Source organism: Scyliorhinus torazame, chromosome 19 (genome assembly GCF_047496885.1).
Source record: "Scyliorhinus torazame isolate Kashiwa2021f chromosome 19, sScyTor2.1, whole genome shotgun sequence".
Classification (NCBI taxonomy): Eukaryota; Metazoa; Chordata; class Chondrichthyes; order Carcharhiniformes; family Scyliorhinidae; genus Scyliorhinus; species Scyliorhinus torazame.
In genome coordinates this window covers 66,437,063-66,455,099 of record NC_092725.1, presented here as the reverse complement: position 1 = coordinate 66,455,099, position 18,037 = coordinate 66,437,063, and the positions used below count along the sequence as shown (strand labels likewise).

Below are 18,037 nucleotides of genomic sequence, written 5' to 3'. Positions count from 1 at the left end.
GGCGGTGAAGGGGGAAAAGAGAAGCTGTTTGCAAAATCTATTTAATGGCTTGCGTGGCATTTAATTATCCTGAAACTTGCACACCATTCTCAACTTTGAAGTGTCAGTTTAATGAGCATTTAATCTAAGAAATTTTTTCGTGAAAGCAATCATGGGAACTGTACTTACCGACACTGTAGTAAATTCCACCAGTGCTCCAAGCTGTGCACATAGCTCATAGCCTGAATTCACATCGGAGAACGTCCTCTTACTTCCAGAGGTTAAGAACTGCTATATTTACCCCTCCAACTACGATCCTTGCTAATATTGATCATTATGCTCATTATTCCATGATAAATGCTAAGTAAACAATGTGACAATTTGTTATCTGTAGCTGGAGGACTTTCCTCTATAATAATAATCTTTCTTGTCACAAGTTACATTAACACTGCAATGAAGTTACTGCGAAAAACCCCTAGTCACCACATTCCGGCACCTGTTCGGGTACAGAGGGAGAATTCGAAATGTACAAATGACCTAACTGCACATCTTTTGGGACTTGTGGGAGGAATCCGGAGGAAGTCCACGCAGACACGGGGAGAACGTGCAGACTCCGCACAGACAGTGACCCAAGCCGGGAATCGAACCTGGGACCCTGGAGTTATGAAGCAACAATGCTGCTCACTATGCTACCGTGCTGCCTGTATTATTATTATTTTTTAAACGCATTTTGTTCAAACTTGTGTCAAAGTAGGTTACAGCAAATAAAAACCCCGGGAAACATCCTTTCCAACAATCAACTATACGGTTTGTACAGATTTTCCTCCTTTTTCACCCCCCCCCCCCCGCGACGAACAGCTCCTCAAACATGGTCACAAACATCCCCCACCTTTTCTCAAACTCCCCTGCTGAGCCTCATAACTCATACTTTATCTTCTCTTTTTAAAAAAAATATTTTTATTAAGGTATTTGCAAAATTTTTATAACAAAAACAATAATATTACATGGTAAAATAACCATTTCCCCACCCGACCCAATCTTCACACACCTCAACCATCTATTTCCTATTCGCCCGCCCCCCCCCCCCCCCCCGCCCTTCAGAATGCTGCTTCTGCCGACATTTTAATTTTCCCCGAGAAAGTCGACGAATGGCTGCCACCTCCGAGAGAACCCCAACATTGACCCATTATTTTCTCGAGACTGAGAAACCCAGCCATGTCACTGACCCAGGTCTCTGCACTCGGGGGTTTCGAGTCCCTCCACATTAAAAGGATCCGTCTCCGGGCTACGAAGGAGGCAAAGGCCAGGATGTCGGCCTCTTTCACTCCCTGAACTCCCAGCTCTTCCGACACTCCACCACCCGAGTTCCTAGCACCGTGGACATTGCCTTCGCAAACCCCTGCCAAAACCCCCTGAGCTTCGGGCATGCCCAGAACATGTGGACATGGTTTGCTGGGGTTCCTACGCATCTCACGCATCTATCTTCTACCCTGAAAAACTTGCTCATCCTCGTCGCCATCGTGTGTGCCCGGTGGACTGCCTTAAATTGTATTAGGCTAAGCCTGGCACACGAAGAGGAGGAATTGACCCTGCTTAGGGTGTCCGCCCATAGACCCGCCTCTAACTCTCCACCTATCTGGTCCTCCAACTTGCCCGTAAGCTTCTCCACCCGGGTTTCCTCCGCCTCCAACAGCTCCTGGTAGATATCCGACACCTTCCCCTCCCCCACCCAGGTACCGGAAACTACTCCATCCTGTATCCCCCCCAGCGGCAGCAGCAGAAAGGCCGGCACCTGCTTTCTCAGGAAGTCTCGCACTTGCAAGTATCTAAAACCATTCCCTGGCGGCAGTTTAAATTTATCCTCCAGTGCCTTCAAGCTGGGAAAGCTCCCATCTATAAACAGATACCCCATCCTTCTAATTCCTGCCTTCTGCCAGCTCTGGAACCCGCCACCCAGCCCGCCGCAAACCTGTGGTTGTTGCAAATCGGGGTCCAGACCGACGCACCCTCCACCTTCTTATACCTCCTCCATTGCCCCCAGATCCTCAGTGCCGCCACTACCACCGGACTTGTGGAGTATCGGGCCGGCGAGAACGACAGAGGTGCCGTTACCAATCCTCCCAGACTGGTGTCTTTACAAGACGCAGCTTCCAACCACTCCCATGCCTACCCCTCCCCCATTACCCACTTCCTAACCATGGCTATGTTAGCCACCCAGTAGTAGTTGCAGAAGCTCGGCAGTGCCAAACTACCCTCCCCCCGATTACGCGCCAACCACATTTTCTTCACCCGCGGGGTTTTATTCGATACTTTATCTTCTCTAACCGCAGGAAGTCATACAGGTCACCCAACCATACTGCTACCCCCGGTGGCGATGCCGACCGCCACTCCAGCAAAATTCGCCGCCGTGCAATCAGAGAGGCGAAGGCCATGACATCGGCCTTCCTTCCTCTCCATGAGCTCCGGCTTCTCTGAAACCCCAAATATCGCCACCAAAGGGTCCGGGTCCACTCCCTCCTCCACTGTCCTGGCTAAGACCGCAAACACTCCCACCCAGAATCTTCCCAATTTTTCACAACCCCAAAACATGTGCGCATGACTCGCTAGCCCCCGCCCACACCTCTCACACTCATCTGCTACCCCCTGAAAGAACCCTCTCATTCTCGGCCGAGTCATATGCACCCTGTGCACCACCGTAAACTGTATCAGGCTCATCCTTGCACAAGAGGAGGTCCCGTTTACCCTTCGCAGTGCCTCACTCCATACTCCCCAATTGATCTCCCCTCCCAACTCCACTTCCCATTTCTCCTTGATCTTCACCACCCGCTCGCCTCCCTGCTCCCCCAGCCACTCATATATATATCCCCAATTCTTCTCTCCCCTTCCACATCCGGAAGCTGCAGTCGCTCCAGCAGGGTGTATCCCGGAAATCTAGGGAACCCCTTCCAGACCTTTCGTGCAAAGTCCCTAACCTGTAGATACCTGAACTCACTACCCCTCGGCAGCTCAACTCTCTTCCTTAGCTCCTTCAGATTGGCAAACCCTTCCTCCAAATACAAATCCCTCACCTTGACCAGCCCCACTTCCCTCCACCTCCTGTATACACTATCCATCCCCCCCTGGCTCAAACCCATGATTCTCGCACAGCGGCGTTAGCACCGACGTCCCTTCCACCCTAAAATGCCTCCTCAGCTGATTCCATATCTTCACCGTGGACTGCACCACTGGGCTCCCTGAATACCTACTCGGAGCCATTGGCAATGCTGCCGTCACCACAGCACTCAAACTAGACCCCTTACAAGATTCCTCCTCCATCCTAACCCACTCTACCCCTTCTCCTTCCCACCACCGCTGCACCTTGTCCACATTCGCTGCCCAATAATAATGAAGCAAGTTTGGCAACGCCAACCCTCCCTGCTGCCTCTGTAGCAGGCTCCCCCCCCCCACCCTCGGCACCTTCCCCGCCCATACAAAGTCAGAGATGATTGTGTCCACTTTCTGAAAAAAGGCCTTTGGTATAAAGATCGGGAGAGCCTGAAAGATAAACAAGAACCTCGGCAGAATATTCATTTTCACCACTTGGACCCTCCCCGCCAACGTTAAGATCCTCCCTGGCCTCCTCCACCAGCTTCGTTAAGTTCCACTTATGGAGCCCCGTCCATTCCCTCGCTACTGAATCCCCAAGTTCCTAAACCTATCCCTCACTACCGTAAATGGCATCCCCCCTAAATTAGCCCGCTGTGCCAGCTCATTCACCGGGAATACCTCGCTTTTCCCTACATTCAGTTTGTATCCCGAGAACCCTCCAAACCTTCACAACAGGCCCATAACCCTTCCCATACTCTCCAACAGATCTGAAACACACAGCAAGAGGTCATTGACATAGAGCGACACCCGATGCTCCCTCTGTCCCCTCATTATCTCCTGCCACTCTCGACCCCCGAGAGCCAACGCCAGTGCTGCCTGTATATATCATCCATATATCCTCTATATGGGCGACGCAGTGGCACAGTTGGGTAGTACAGCAGATACATGGGAACCCCACTCTGCAGGTTCGCTTCCAAGCCACTCGCCATGCTGAATTGCAAATATATTCCTAAAATTCTGGAACTCCCTCCCTAACAGCACTGTGGGTGTACCTACACCACATGGACTGCAGCGGTTCACGAAGACAGCTCACCACCACCTTCTCAGGGGCAAATAGGGACGGGAAATAAATGCTGGTCCAGCCAACGTTATCAACGCCTCATTACCATAGAATTTACAGGGCTGGAGACCATTCGGCCCATCGAGTCTGCACCGGCTCTTTGAAAGAGCACCTTACCCAAGCCCACACCTCCACCCTATCCCCATAACCCAGTAACCCCACCCAACACGAAGGGCAATTTTGGACACTAAGTGCAATTTATCACGGCCAATCCACCTAACCTGCACATCTTTGGACTGTGGGAGGAACCCGGAGCACCCGGAGAAAACCAACGCACACACGGGGAGAATATGCAGACTCCGCACAGACAGTGACCCAAGCCGGAATCAAACCTGGGACCCTGGAGCTGTGAAGCAATTGTGCTAACCACCATGCTACCCTAAACAAACCCTTTTCAAAACACATGCGCTTAGCAGCAAAAACCCTTCACAAAAAATAGAAAAATACAGATAAAGCAAGACATGTGGGAATTTAAAAAAGATTGTCCTGAAGATACTATGTTAGATATCATTTGTGGACCGCTGTCTTATTAGACACACAAAACGCTCGGCAATGGAAGAGAATGATTTTGGGGCTCCAAGGGTTAAACTATGATGACTGATTGCATAGACTCTAGGCCTGTACTCCTTTGAGTGATGGGGCAATTTAGTGTTGAAGATGATGAGTGGATCTGTTAGGTAGGAAGGAATGGGACGCCTGGAATAACAATAAAATTGGAGCCTGGGGATGTCCCAAAAAGATTTCTTCACATAAAGGTTCGTGAAAATCTGGAACGTTCTCCCCCTTTCTATCCTGTCGAGACCAGATCATTAAAGAATTTCAAAATGAGGATGGATAGATATGTTGTATTTGTCAGGGGTGTTGAGTTATCTGAAGCTAAGGTGGGTGAGTGAATGGAGTTAAGCTACTGATCAATCACCTTGGTGATCTGTGGAACAGGCTCGATGGGCCGAATCGCCTGCCACGACAACTCCAGCCCAGTTTTGGATCAGGAAAACAAATGCATTTTACGTGGTCCAATTGCCTGTTTGGTGTTAGTTAGGAACAACTGGGCTGAACGGATTGTGGCAATTAAAAAAAATAATCAACGCTCGTCGATTGTGAACAGCGAGAGAAATGCCTGGGTCACACCTCATTACTTCGCTGAAGTCAATCGTTAGCCATTTATGAGGAGGTAACTGCAGACTGAATATCTACTTTCTGGATGAACCCAGTAGTAACAGTCACCACAAAGTCTGCACACGGTGGCAGGTGACAACTTTCAGATGCGATGTTAAACCCGGGTTCCACACCTCCCTATTTCCACTCCTGTTCCCAGTCTCTGAAAATCAAGGATGAATCCTTTGTTCCCGCCATTTCTCATCGGAGCGAAGCCCCTCAAGTCGGATCTTACGCACACAGTGTCAGGTCCCACATTTCCACCGACAACAACTAGCTCCACCTCACTGCCAGCTCTCACTGTACCTCCCCACTCACTCTGTGCTCCCGTGCTGCTCATTCAAGATCAAAGCCCGGATCAGCCACAAAGTCCTCCAGTACAACACCGAGATGGCCCAAGCCCTCGCCACTGATCCCAACCCCCCCTTGTACAACCACGGAGGAAACCTGTTCGCAACCTCCGTGTCCCGTGTCACACAGAGCTCATCGTCCGACAGCCACTTGCCAACTCTGGCCTCTGTACTGTCGTCCATCTCTCTCTCTCATTCCTTCCCTCGGCCCGTCTCTTCCCGAAACTCTCATCCCTTCTTTCCTCGCCTTTGGGTTTGATTGTTCTAATGCTCTGCTGCTCTCGTCAAAGCTCCGCGGCGAGTATCCTCACAGGATCACACAACTGATACAGCGGAGAAGCAGGCCCTTCAGCCCATCGAGACTACTGGTCCAAGTGAGCATTGCACCTGGAGCCATTCTCCCCATCGCCCTGCACGCTGTTTCCTTGTCAAATAAACGACTGATTTCCTCTTGAATGCTGTCTCAACCTGTCTCCACCGTCCTCTCAGCCGGTGCGTTTCAGACACCAACCGTGCGCTTTGTCAAGAGGTTTTTCATGTCGATTTTGCTTCTTTTGCCAGTTATCTTCGATTTGAGCCCCCTCATTCGCAATTCATTCCCCCCCCCCCACTGCTCTGTCAGGACCCCTCATGATTTTGAACACGTCTATTAAACCTCCTCTTCAGACTTCTTTCCTCCAAAGAAAAGAGTCCCAACTTCTCCCATCTACCTCCAATCACAGTTGAAGTTCCTCATCCTTGGGCTAATTTGTGTAAAAACCTCTTCTGCTCGCTGTCCAATGCAGTCACATCTTTTCTAAAATGCAGTCCCCAGATCTGTATCCTAACTGTTACAGTCCCCCCCCCCCCCCAAACCGCCATGGTTTTGGCTGGGTGTAGGGGAGGTGGGCACTGGACTTAAATGATAAATAGAATGCATTCTAAAAGATCACCAGATTTGAACTGTTGCAGGCTGAGGTTAGACCCATTATGCTATGTTCTTTTGATGTGTCTTTTTAATGTCCCCGCGTTGTGTTGTCACTCTCAGTACTGACAGCAGGGGGCCTCAGATCCCCATGATTGAGAAACAGCCACAGCTCACCCCTCGCCAGCCGGCGCCCCCCCCCCCCCCCCCTGGACAGCCGGTTCTCCGCAGTAGGTGAAAGCGACTCGATAGCTTTTCGCAGACACCAGTACAATAGAGGTGACCAGGAAAACGGCTTGTGGAGGCTGTGCCTTTCAGGCTAAATCACAGAATCCTCCACCTAGACCATTCAGCCCATTGTGGGCCACCACTCACCATCCAATTGGGGTGGCTCGGTGGTTAGCACTGCTGCCTCACAGCGCCAGGAACGCAGGTTCAATTCCGGCCTTGGGTCACTGTCTGTGCGGAGTCTGCACGTTCTCCTCGTGTCTGCGTGGGTTTCCTCCGGGTGCTCCGGTTTCCTCCCACAAGTCCAAAGATGTGCAGGAAAGGTGGACTGACCATGCTAAATTGTCCCATAGTGTCCAGGGATGTGCAGGTTAGGTGGGGGCTACTGGGATGGGGCGGGAGAGTGGACACGGGTGGGGTGTTCGTTCGGAGGGTCGGTACAGACTCGATGGGCCGAATGGCCTCCTTCTGCACTGTAGGGATTCTATTCTCGGAGTCCGAGCCTGCCAACCAAAAACACACTGAGGAAGCTACATCTTAAACCTCAATTTAATCAACACTTTGAAGTGTTGATAAAGGGGGAAACAGGAATGAACTATTACACAGCTGAAGGTGTGGTGAAATCTGTCAGGAGTCAGGAAAGTTGTAGGACAACTGCACAGACTCTGCCGTTCCATTTCAAGCTATTAAGCTATAAGGATTCAAAACTACAAGTGGTTCCCGGTTTCACTTATTGAAATTCGCCTCCCAAAAGCCCACTTGTGTAACCGGCAGACCGTGGAAATACAAACCACTCGCTGCAGCAGAGCAGATGGACTGAATTGCACATTAACCTCTGCGGGCAGGGGTGCCTGCATTCAACTTTCAGCAGGCAGCCAGCCGGCTCTCCCCACAGTGACTCAGTGAGTTCAGCAGGCAACATACTCAACCAGTAACAGACACGTCAGCTGTCCATCCGAGACTGGAGCTGACCTCAGCCAGGATGGTGGCAAGGTGTCACTTCAGCGAGGGCAGGTCAGTCATTCCATTGCTGGTAATCAATCAGTGTCGGGTGGACGCAGGTAGCTCGTCTGGGGAGGGGGAGATAGAGCGAGAGGGACTTACGAGAATGACTGTAAAATAAACATATGGGATTGGGGGTGGGGGGGTAGGGAGGGAGGGACTGAGTCGGGAGAAAGTCAGAATTATCACCTCAGGATTTGCCGACCAATTTACCAAGCTGGAGCTTTGTCCCTTTGTTCACAAAGAGAATGCTAAGCGTGACTCCTTTGAAGTCTTTAGATTATGAAAAGGTTAGATAGGGTTAGTGTAGGGGGGGGGGGGGGTTATTGTTTGTAAGGGAGAAAAATAGTGTTAAAAAATCTTAATAAATATATTTTTTTAAAAAAAAAGATAGGGTTAGTGTGGAGAAGATCTTTCCAGCTGTGGGAGAGGTCAGAACTGCATTATGAAATTCAAGAAAAACTTACTATATGCAGTGAGTGGTTGAGGTGAACAGCATAGATGCATTTAAGGAGAAGGGATACACACCCCCCCCCCCCTCCTAAACAAACACACAAATGCACGCACACACACAAGGACGCTCACTCGCACACACACCCATGGACGCATGCGTGCATACACACAAACACACACATGGCCGCACGCACACATACACGCATGCGCGCACACACATACATGGACGCACGTGGCACACATACACACCCACCCACCCATTAACTGGTCCTATCCTTTTAAAACTCAATTCTCCACTCATACCACTGGAATTCTTCCTACAAGCGTCAAATTCTGCGTTTGGACCTCTCAATCATTCGGTGGATAAGCTTACTCCAAAATAAACTTGTGTGCTATTAGCACTTTCCAATTCTGGACAGATTTGGAACAGCCCATAGCCATTTTGAGCCGACTTCATCTGGGTGAAAAGCAGTGTCCTGGTTAGTGGCACAGTGCACGAACAGCAAGTGCCAGTGAAGTTGTGTTTCACAAACGTGACATTCACAGTACAGATCCACTTTGACAAATTGTGCTTCCGATTTCCTTCGTTTATTTCAAATACAGCTTTGGTAAGTAGCTTCAGAAGAGATCTGAAATGGTAATGCATTTCTAATTGCTCCAACTGACACCAGCTAAGTAACATGGCCCACGTGCCCCATGTGACAAGACGATAGAGAGCGTGGCATTGCAGTGTGACTGCTGGCCGGTGTCACCACCATTCAGACACACATCCTCCTATCTTTCTCCTCGCCACCGGATTTGTGTTGAGGCTTGGTTTAAACGACCCATGTAATTTATTTCAAACCGCTCGAGCAACACAAAGCCTTGGCTCAGAAAGGGGTTAAGAGGCAGACGCACCAACACCTCCCATTACAAATACCACCCTCATTTCTTCAAACAGGAAACTATATGTATGTGTGCGTCCAACCCACACATTGCCAGTCACATGTTCAATTAACTTATTAATCTGAATATTTGCTGCTGCTCAGACAACCTCCTCAGATTCTAGCTGCAAATTATATTTTACAGAGAGGAACCAGCATGGACCATTCAGCCCCTCAAGCCATTTAATTAGATCATGATTGCTCTTTATTTCAATTCCATCTAGCCATCTGTGATTTTTCAAAATATCCCTCAGCACCCTTGCCAAACAAAAATCTTTCAATCCCAGTTTTGAAATTTAGCGTTAACCTGAACCTCAGTAACAGAGTCCCAGATTCCCTTTACTGTGGAGTGTATTCGGACATCACATGTGAACAACCCAAACTCCAATTTTAGGTTTGTGCCCCCCCCCCCCCCCCCCCTTTGTCCTGGACTGCACCACCAAAACAAGTAGTTTCTCTCCATTCATCCCATCAAATCGCCTTAAACACCTCAGTTAGATCGCCCTTAGTCGACCATACTCAAGGCAATAAACACGTCTAAGTCAACGCCACTGTCCTCTTAATTTAACCCATTTTAGCCTCAGTGTCATTTCTGGTGAATCTGCGCTGAACTCTCTCCGAGGCAAATCTTTCCCGACTGAGTTGCATTTCCCAGAACGGAATGAAATACTCGCGCTGGGTTCCATCCAGAGCTTTCTGCATCAATGTAACATAACTTCCACCCCATTGTACTCCAGCCCTCCCTCCTGATACAAGAAACATCCCATTCGGCGTTTTTGCTTCCTTTCGTACCTGCCCACTAGCGTTCACTGATTTCTGTCACTGGGCTGTGCCCATTTTCAGCTCCTAGCTTATCTCCCACTTCAAAGACACTCTATCTTTCCCCTGTCCGAAGTGGATGAAATCGCACTTTGCTGCACTCAACTCCATCTCTCACTTAATCTATCAATGTCCCCCCCCTTGCATCCCTGTGGCAATGCTGCTTGCTCAACTAACAATCAGGTGATTGTTGAACCAGTAGAAGGTGAAATGCTTTGGGACTTCAAATCAATTGAACCAAAATCTATACCTCTCAATGGCAATTCCCGATAAATTAGTCGTCTCAATTCGAGCCAACACAGAAGGGCCGTTTGAGCCAACCACACTGAACTGTCTTCAGCTTCAACGACTTACCCACTTTTCCTGGGAAGAGGCAATGATCTCAGCCGCAACTAATTTCCACAGCAAAGCATACCATAACTGTTCTCGCCGTAACCACCCCTGACTTTCCAACTGAGACCATTTTAAATCGATGGTCCCATGCCAGCAACTTCCTAACTGGAGATAATATGCCTTTCGCTGCTCAGAGGGTCAAAATAAAAGCAGTCCATGAATCCTCCTCTCAGCTTCCTTTGCTCAGGTAGAAATGGTCAGCGCACCAAGTCTCTTCTCATAAACCACGCTTCACCCTGACAAACCTACACCCGACACTCTTTCAGTTTCCCATCCTTTCTATAATAGGAACACACAGTACTCCAACTAGGGCCAAATTGTTGTCTTTCACAAATTTGTCATTATCTAGGGCAGCGAGGTGGTTAGCATTGCCACCTTACGCACCGAGGACCCGAGCTCGATACCGGGTCACTGTCCATGTGGAGTTTGCATATTCTCCTCGTGTTTGCATGGGCTTCGCCTCCACAACCCAAAGATGTGCAGAGTAGGTGGGCTGGCCTCGCTAAATTGCCCCTTAATTGGAAAAATTGTTGTTATCTCTTTATTCCTATTGTCTGTGTCCTATTCATGAATCCAGAAATTGGATTGTGTTTTGAAAAAAATTAATATAATGCAGTATTCTACCCACATTCCATACTTCAAATTTAAACCACTAGATCTCCATGTTCTCCCACTCCCTTCAGTCTCTTTCCATGGAGTCTGTACTCTCGCTCATTCATTGCTTCCTCAACACCTCCCCCTTCTCCAAGGGTTTTGTCCATTTTACTTAACCAATTTTTTAATTTCCTTCACAAACAATTGAAATTTGATGAAAACAGCAAGGGTGACCAGAGCACAATGGAGGAGACTCGGATCAAAGGTGACCTTTGTTTTTTCCCTCCACAAGTGCTGCCTGACCCGCTGAGCACTTCTGGCCATTTCCGTTTTCATTTCAGATTTTCAGCATCCGCGGTATTTTGCTTTGAATTAAGAAGGACGTTTGAATCAGTCAGGGCATGGAATTATTGCCAATTTGATTTTTGCAGGGGTTTTCAGTTCAAGCCTGATATAAATTAGCTTCAGGACTTCAAAAGCCCGATTCTCAAAATGTCCAGCGCCCTCACCTGAATCGACGGCAAAGACGGACTGATGAAATTGTGCAAGTTACATAGAGAGGACATTGATGTGCTAATGAGCTCACCCAAGAGTTAATGAACCGACCAATAAAAATGTTATCCACAATAATTGGCAACCAGATCGTTCGTTATCTCAATTCGGACATTTCCACGAGACATTCACACGAGATGGTGCGAGAAAATATTTTCCTGTAAATACAGTTGTGGAATTATCTGGTGGAATGCCACTAAGACAACTGGAAGGTCTAGCAGGCTAACTCCACGACAACAAAGGTGTCCAACGTCCATGTTCCTGATCCAAAAATGCTACAAAAGAATAGTACTGTCTGCAAAGGCAGCCAAACAACAAAGAGCCACACGTTTAAGGAGTTGGTAAACTATGACCCGTGGCCAAATCAAACCCTGGGCCTATTTCATGATGTGACGGAGAAAATATAAATGACTTATCCCACTGAGAGAAAATGGCCACGTGACCTACCCGTAACTATATGTAGAAAAGCTGAGGTGTTTAACTGGATTCAGTCTGTAACTCTGCACCCAGATGGTGTGACATTACCTGAATACCTCTGTGGTGATATCATGGCTGTGTTGTAATTCACCGACTGACCACTAGGAGTCTCATTAGTATACAAGTGAATGTTAGTGTCAGATGACCTCAGACTGACGAGGGAAGCTGGGAGAGAGGTTGCTTGTGCATGTTCATACTATGATTCATCTGTTGTTTTGGATATATTTTACCCACAGTTAATGTTAATAAATCATTTATAGCTTTACCTACAAGTGTTCTTGTAATATAAATCAGGCCATCCAACAAGAACATTACAACCTCAACAAGACCCCCATAATTATTGTACGTTTGCACAGACATGGTACCTTGAGGGAGTGTGCAGCTCCAACATGGTTATCATAAATCAGCACATCCACGGTTAACTTGCACAGTCGATGAATATCAGCGGGATCCCCCTCCAGCGTATTCATATCCACTGGGACTTGTCGCAATGTGTGAGGACATTTGGTACCATCACAAACCTGTTCGAAAACATCGGTTTCACATAATTATATGCAAATTTAATGAATTAATCCAATGCTTTACATTCAATTTCTTGGAATAAATATAAGTAATAACATGTGCCAAGTCAATCTGACCTACCGTACCCTCTATTTACAACAGAAGTGTGTATATTTGCAGCCCCTGTAATATAATAACATGTCACAGGGGCATTTTTAAACAACAGATGACACCGAGAGGCTACACAAGGAGAAAATAAGGCCAGCTGGCCAAATGTTTGGTCAACAGGCATGGGGCGTCTTAAAAGGAAGGAAGGAGAGCTTTAGTCAGGGGATATCAGAGCTAATGGGCCAGCTTCCAATTCTGCACCAAGTAATGTGGGGTGATGCTTCAGAGGTCAGTATTCGAGAAGCACAGATATCTCGGAGGGTTTTGGGGCTGGAGAAGATGACAGAGATAGGGAGGGATGAAGCAAAGGAGGTATTTGAAAATGAGGCAATGCATAACTGGCAGCCAACATACATAGAACATACAGTGCAGAAGGAGGCCATTCGACCCATCGAGTCTGCACCGACCCACTTAAGCCCTCACTTCCACCCAATCCCTATAACCCTCCTAACCTTTTTGGTCACTAAGGGCAATTTAGCATGGCCAATCCACCTAATCTGCACATCTTTAGACTGTGGGAGGAAACCGGAGCATCCGGAGGAAACCCACGCACAGAACGTGCAGACTCCGCAGAGACAGTGACCCAGCGGGGAATCGAACCTGGGACATTGGCGCTGTGAAGCCACAGTGATATCCACTTGTGCTACCGTGCTGCCCATAGATCAGCAAACACAGGAATAATGGGTGAATGGGACCTGGTGCGGGTATGACCTGGGCAGCAGAATCTTGGTTGAAGCCTGGCACAATTAGAGTATATTATTGCTTTTTGGTTCAAGGTTTTGCATTTTGATTGCAATAGTTTATTTACAAAGTATGTGCATTTTACATTTATTGTGTATCCACCAAAAGACCCCAACATTTCTGCACACATGACACATTCTCCTGGCAGGATTTGCTGATATGCAGGCAAGAACTAGCATTGAATCATAGAATTCCTACAGTGCAGGAGGAGGCTATTCAGCCCATCGAGTCTACGCCGACCCTCTGAAAGAGCACCCTACCTAGGCCCTTTTCCTCAAATTATTCCCTGTAACCCTATAACCTAGCCTGCACATCTTTGGACACTAAGGGGCAATCTTTTTTTATTATAACCAGTCCACCTAACCTGCACATCTTTAGACTGTGGGAGGAAACCGGAGCACCCGGAGGAAACCCACGCAGACACAGGGAGAACGTGCACACTCCACACAGTCATCCGTAGCCGAAATTGAACCCGGGTCCCTGACGCCGTGAGGCAGTAGTGCCAACCACTGTGCCACTCATGTCTGCATTCTACTTTTTTAATGTTCATTCACAGACTGCAAACATTGTTGGCAAGGTCAGCATTTATTGTCCCCCCCCCCTAACTGCTCTTGGGGAAGGTGGCGGAGAGCTCACTTCTCAAACCGCTGCAGCCCAGGTGGTGAAGTGCTGAGAGGGAGGGAGTTCCAGGATCCTGATCCAGTCACGATGAGGGAACGGCAAGATATTTCCAAGTCATTACAGGATGGCAGAACCAGCAGCTACCCTCACACACGTTTCATATTGCAGCTCGGTCAGTTGTCCAGTGTATAAGTGGCACCAGTGCACTGATGAAAGTGGAGTGAGGACCAGTGTCTCGTAGCATCCAAAACCCGCGATGCTCCCAGCACAAACTGCCACCATTGCTTCAAACGACCCTGCGGAATCCATTGATCTGTGTCCCCCTAGGTGCTAAATTAGCCATCTGTGGAGATGGTGATATTTGAGTTACGGGATGTTTCAATGCTCGTTTACATTGGTTCCAGCCTAGTAAAGAGACTGGGAACCACAGAGTGTTTTGACAGGTCACCAGAACAGTTCAAGGGTCAGGGAATAATTCTTCATGAGGGAGTCAGTTTTGGGAGCGTCAGAAGCAGGGCCAAAAGCCCATGCAGCCAAACAGCTGTAGTTAGCTCTGAGGCGCTGAGGCGATTGCGTCCGTCATGGCAAATGGCCACACGGGTGCAAAATCCCATGGGATCGGGCCGTTAATTTTAGGGGGGGGGAGAGGAGGGGGAGGGAGGAGGGGGGGTGAGGGGGGAGGGAGTGGGGAGTTGGGGGGGTGAGGGAGGTGGGGGGGTAAGGGGGGGAGGAGGGGGGGAGGGGGTGAAAGGTGGGGAGGAGGGGGGAGTGAGGGGTGGAAGGAGGATGGGGGGAGGGGGCTGGAGGGGGAGGAGGGGGGGTGGAGGAGGTGGGTGGGGGAGGGGGGTGGAGGAGGGGGGGAGGGGGTGGAGGAGGGGTGAGGGGCTGGAGGAGGGTGGGGGAGGAGGAGGGGGGAGGGGGTGGAGGAGGGGGTGAGGGGCTGGAGGAGGGTGGGGGAGGAGGAGGGGGGGAGGGGTGGAGGAGGGGGGGAGGGGGGTGGAGAAGGGTGTGGAGGAGGGGGGGGAGGGGGGTGGAGAAGGGGGCGGAGGAGGGGGAGGGGGGTGGGGAGGTGCCCTGCTGCTTGTGAGTGGGTATGGGGAGCAGTGTCTGTGGGATGCGACCGCGGGGAGTTTCTTTCTGTGCTGATCGAGGCGCCATCTTTACTGTGGATCTGGTTTTGTTGACTCTATCAGTCCCCGCCATACCAGAGTGGTCTAAGCCATGCCCACTGATTGAGTGGTTCAAAATCTGGAATGAAAACTCGGCTGTGCAGCTGGAGAGCTACATATCAGCTTTCAGCCAGAGCCAGATAGTTTTCCAAAATATTGGAAACTTCTGTCTGTGGTCACAGGAAACGTCCTGGTAGGGCTCAGAGGAAGAAACATGTGTAGCTGGGTACAGCCAGGAATCAGGGGCGGGATGCTCCGACCCTCCGCGCCGGAATTGCGCCCGGTGCAGGAGCAGAGAATAGCCATTCATGCCGGAGGTCCGGCGCGACCGCGATTCTCCGCCGACCCGCCAGGCGCGTGCGTGACGTGGCGCTGGAGCGGCCGCCGTGGCGATTCTCCGCGCTCGACGGGCCGAGTGCCCACCAAGTCCCGCCGGCGTGGTTTACATGTGGTCCCACCCGGCGGGACCTTGGCGTTCTGGCTGCGGGGGCCGTCCTGGTGGGGGAATCCGACTCCGGGGGGGGCCTCCACAGTGGCCAGGCCCACGATCGGGGGCTCCCAATCGGCGGGCGCACTCATTCGGGGGGGGGCTTATGTTCCTCCGCGCCGGGCCCCTGTAGGGCTCCGCCATGTTGCGCATGCGTGGCCGAGCGGGCTAATTGCAGGGCCCCGCCGGCAGCCAGAGCTGCGGGACGTTTGCCAGGGCCCTGCTAGTCCCCTTGAAAATGGAGAATCAACCCGGGATATCTAGGAAAAAGTCCGGAGTGATTCTCGCCCGTTTTCTGGCGGGCGTGGGGACTTAGTCCCCAGAAGGGAGAACCCTGCCCCAAGAGTTTGCTGAAACTCGGGGGTAGTGCCAGCTCAGTTAAGCTAGCTATCTAGCAAAGAGCTGGAATTATGCCAATAAGTAGAATTTGAAGTGCAGACTCGGGAAACCAGGAAGAAGAAATCTCAGAAGGCGAGATTGAACCATGTGAGTGGACCATTATTAAAGTCACTGAATTTTGTGACCTTTGGAGAGAATTCCAAAGAGAGATCTTTGAAGGTGAAGCTGGGAATCCCTCAAGAGTCAAGATTTCAACGGGAATGCCCATTGCCATCGACCATCGGGGTGGGTTCTTGAGAGATCCATGGACTCTGTCTTGGTTGTATCTGTCATTTGCTATGTAGTTGTCAAAGATTCGGTTGCCATTAGGAACAAATAAAAACCACTCAGAAACTTATTCAGCTGAAAATTAAGGGAAGGATTGAGCGCTGTAAAGATGTGGGAGATCTCTGCATTTTTCCCATACAACTATAAATGTGTTTTAGAAATAAACTGGGCTTCAGAGCGATTTTATCATAGAATTTACAGTGCAGAAGGAGGCCATTCGGCCCATCGAGTCTGCACCAGCTCTCTGAAAGAGCACCCTACCCAACTGCACACCTCCACCCTATCCCCATAACCAGTAACTCCACCCAACCACTAAGGGCAATTTTGTGAATTGTGATTTAATGTAATTATCCAATTTTTTATATTTACTATTCACTTAAGACGGAAGTCATTACGCATTTATGAAGCACTTTTCATGACCAAAAGTACTGTTTCCCTATTTAAACTTTAAAATGACGATTACAGTCCATGTGAGTCTGTTCTTTAATCTTTGGATTATCAGGGTGTAGAAGATTGATTCTGTACTCATTCAATTATTTGTCTTCTGAAAGGGAATAATGTATTTGTCGATTCTGGACTAAAGCAATCAGATACAGGAATGATGCCAATTGCTGGAAACGATCAACATTAATGAGCTTATAGAAAAACATGTTACATCTTACGGCTTGACCATCATTGAAGCTTTGCTGTACACATTTTAATTATTTAATGTTTCAAACATCAACAAATTCTAGCTAACAGATGTCTCAGTCAATAGAACGCAGTGCAATAATCTCTCCACAGTTGTCCCTTTGAATTGGTTTCATTGGCTGCCAGCAAACTTTTCTCAATAGTGTACATTTACCAATCTGAGAAGGCAGCTGCTGGTCTAAAGGCACATGTATAGAATTGAGGGCAGCAACACTTGTAGCGCAAATGGACCCATGTCCCCTTTGGATGGGCGTATCTTTAGTTTAGCTTCTGGAACAGATGCTCGATCTGGGGTCTGTGGTAGTGTTGATGGCAAAACTGTCAGCTTTGGCTGTCATTGCTGCCCTGCAAGCTGTCTCTATGGAAAAGCTAAATGTTATCAGTGATATTGAGTTTCCAAGAGAGTGCTGAATAACACCCCACACCCCCCCCAATGACTGCCCCCCCGCCACGCCCCACCCCCCCCCAACGACTGCCCCCCAGAGAGCAATCAAGTAGAAATGACTGAACTGACTGGAACTTATTCATCCACACTATTTTAGTCCCACTGTAAAAACCCTTGAAAAAGTTACTCCTTCCTGATGAGATGTAACTAGGTTTTTAATGGCTTACTAGATTCATAATTATTACTTAATAGCCCAGTAAAACTACTATATTTGTAGAAGAATAGGTACTCCATTATTATAAAATGAATTTTTAATAAGATATTTCAGCTTCTTCCTAATGCAAGTGCACATCCCAATTACTTACTTCTTCCTTCGCAAAAAATGCAATTAGAAATGAAAAATACAGTGATGTACTTTCTGGTTCGCTGTCTGTGAGAATTCTCAATGTGATTGGCTGCCAACCATGCTTAGGATAGCTGAACTCTTGGAGATCTCCCTGACCTGGCACCGTAATCAAACTGACATCGGCAAAGCAGAGATCTACGCCTGTGAAATCTCTGTGGGGCAGC

The 18,037-nt window shown here is 48.9% G+C and overlaps 1 protein-coding gene across 3 annotated transcripts in view; it reads right to left on the bottom strand.

The window, feature by feature from the left end:
* The window catches only part of pot1 (protection of telomeres 1 homolog), a 436,401-nt gene that overhangs the window by 68,237 nt on the left and 350,127 nt on the right, over positions 1 to 18,037 (bottom strand). For all 3 annotated transcript variants that reach the window (XM_072484445.1, XM_072484444.1, XM_072484446.1), the window contains one exon: positions 12,405 to 12,560. In XM_072484445.1, the coding sequence (XP_072340546.1) occupies positions 12,405 to 12,560 (156 nt within the window). The remainder of the gene's footprint in view (positions 1 to 12,404; positions 12,561 to 18,037) is intronic.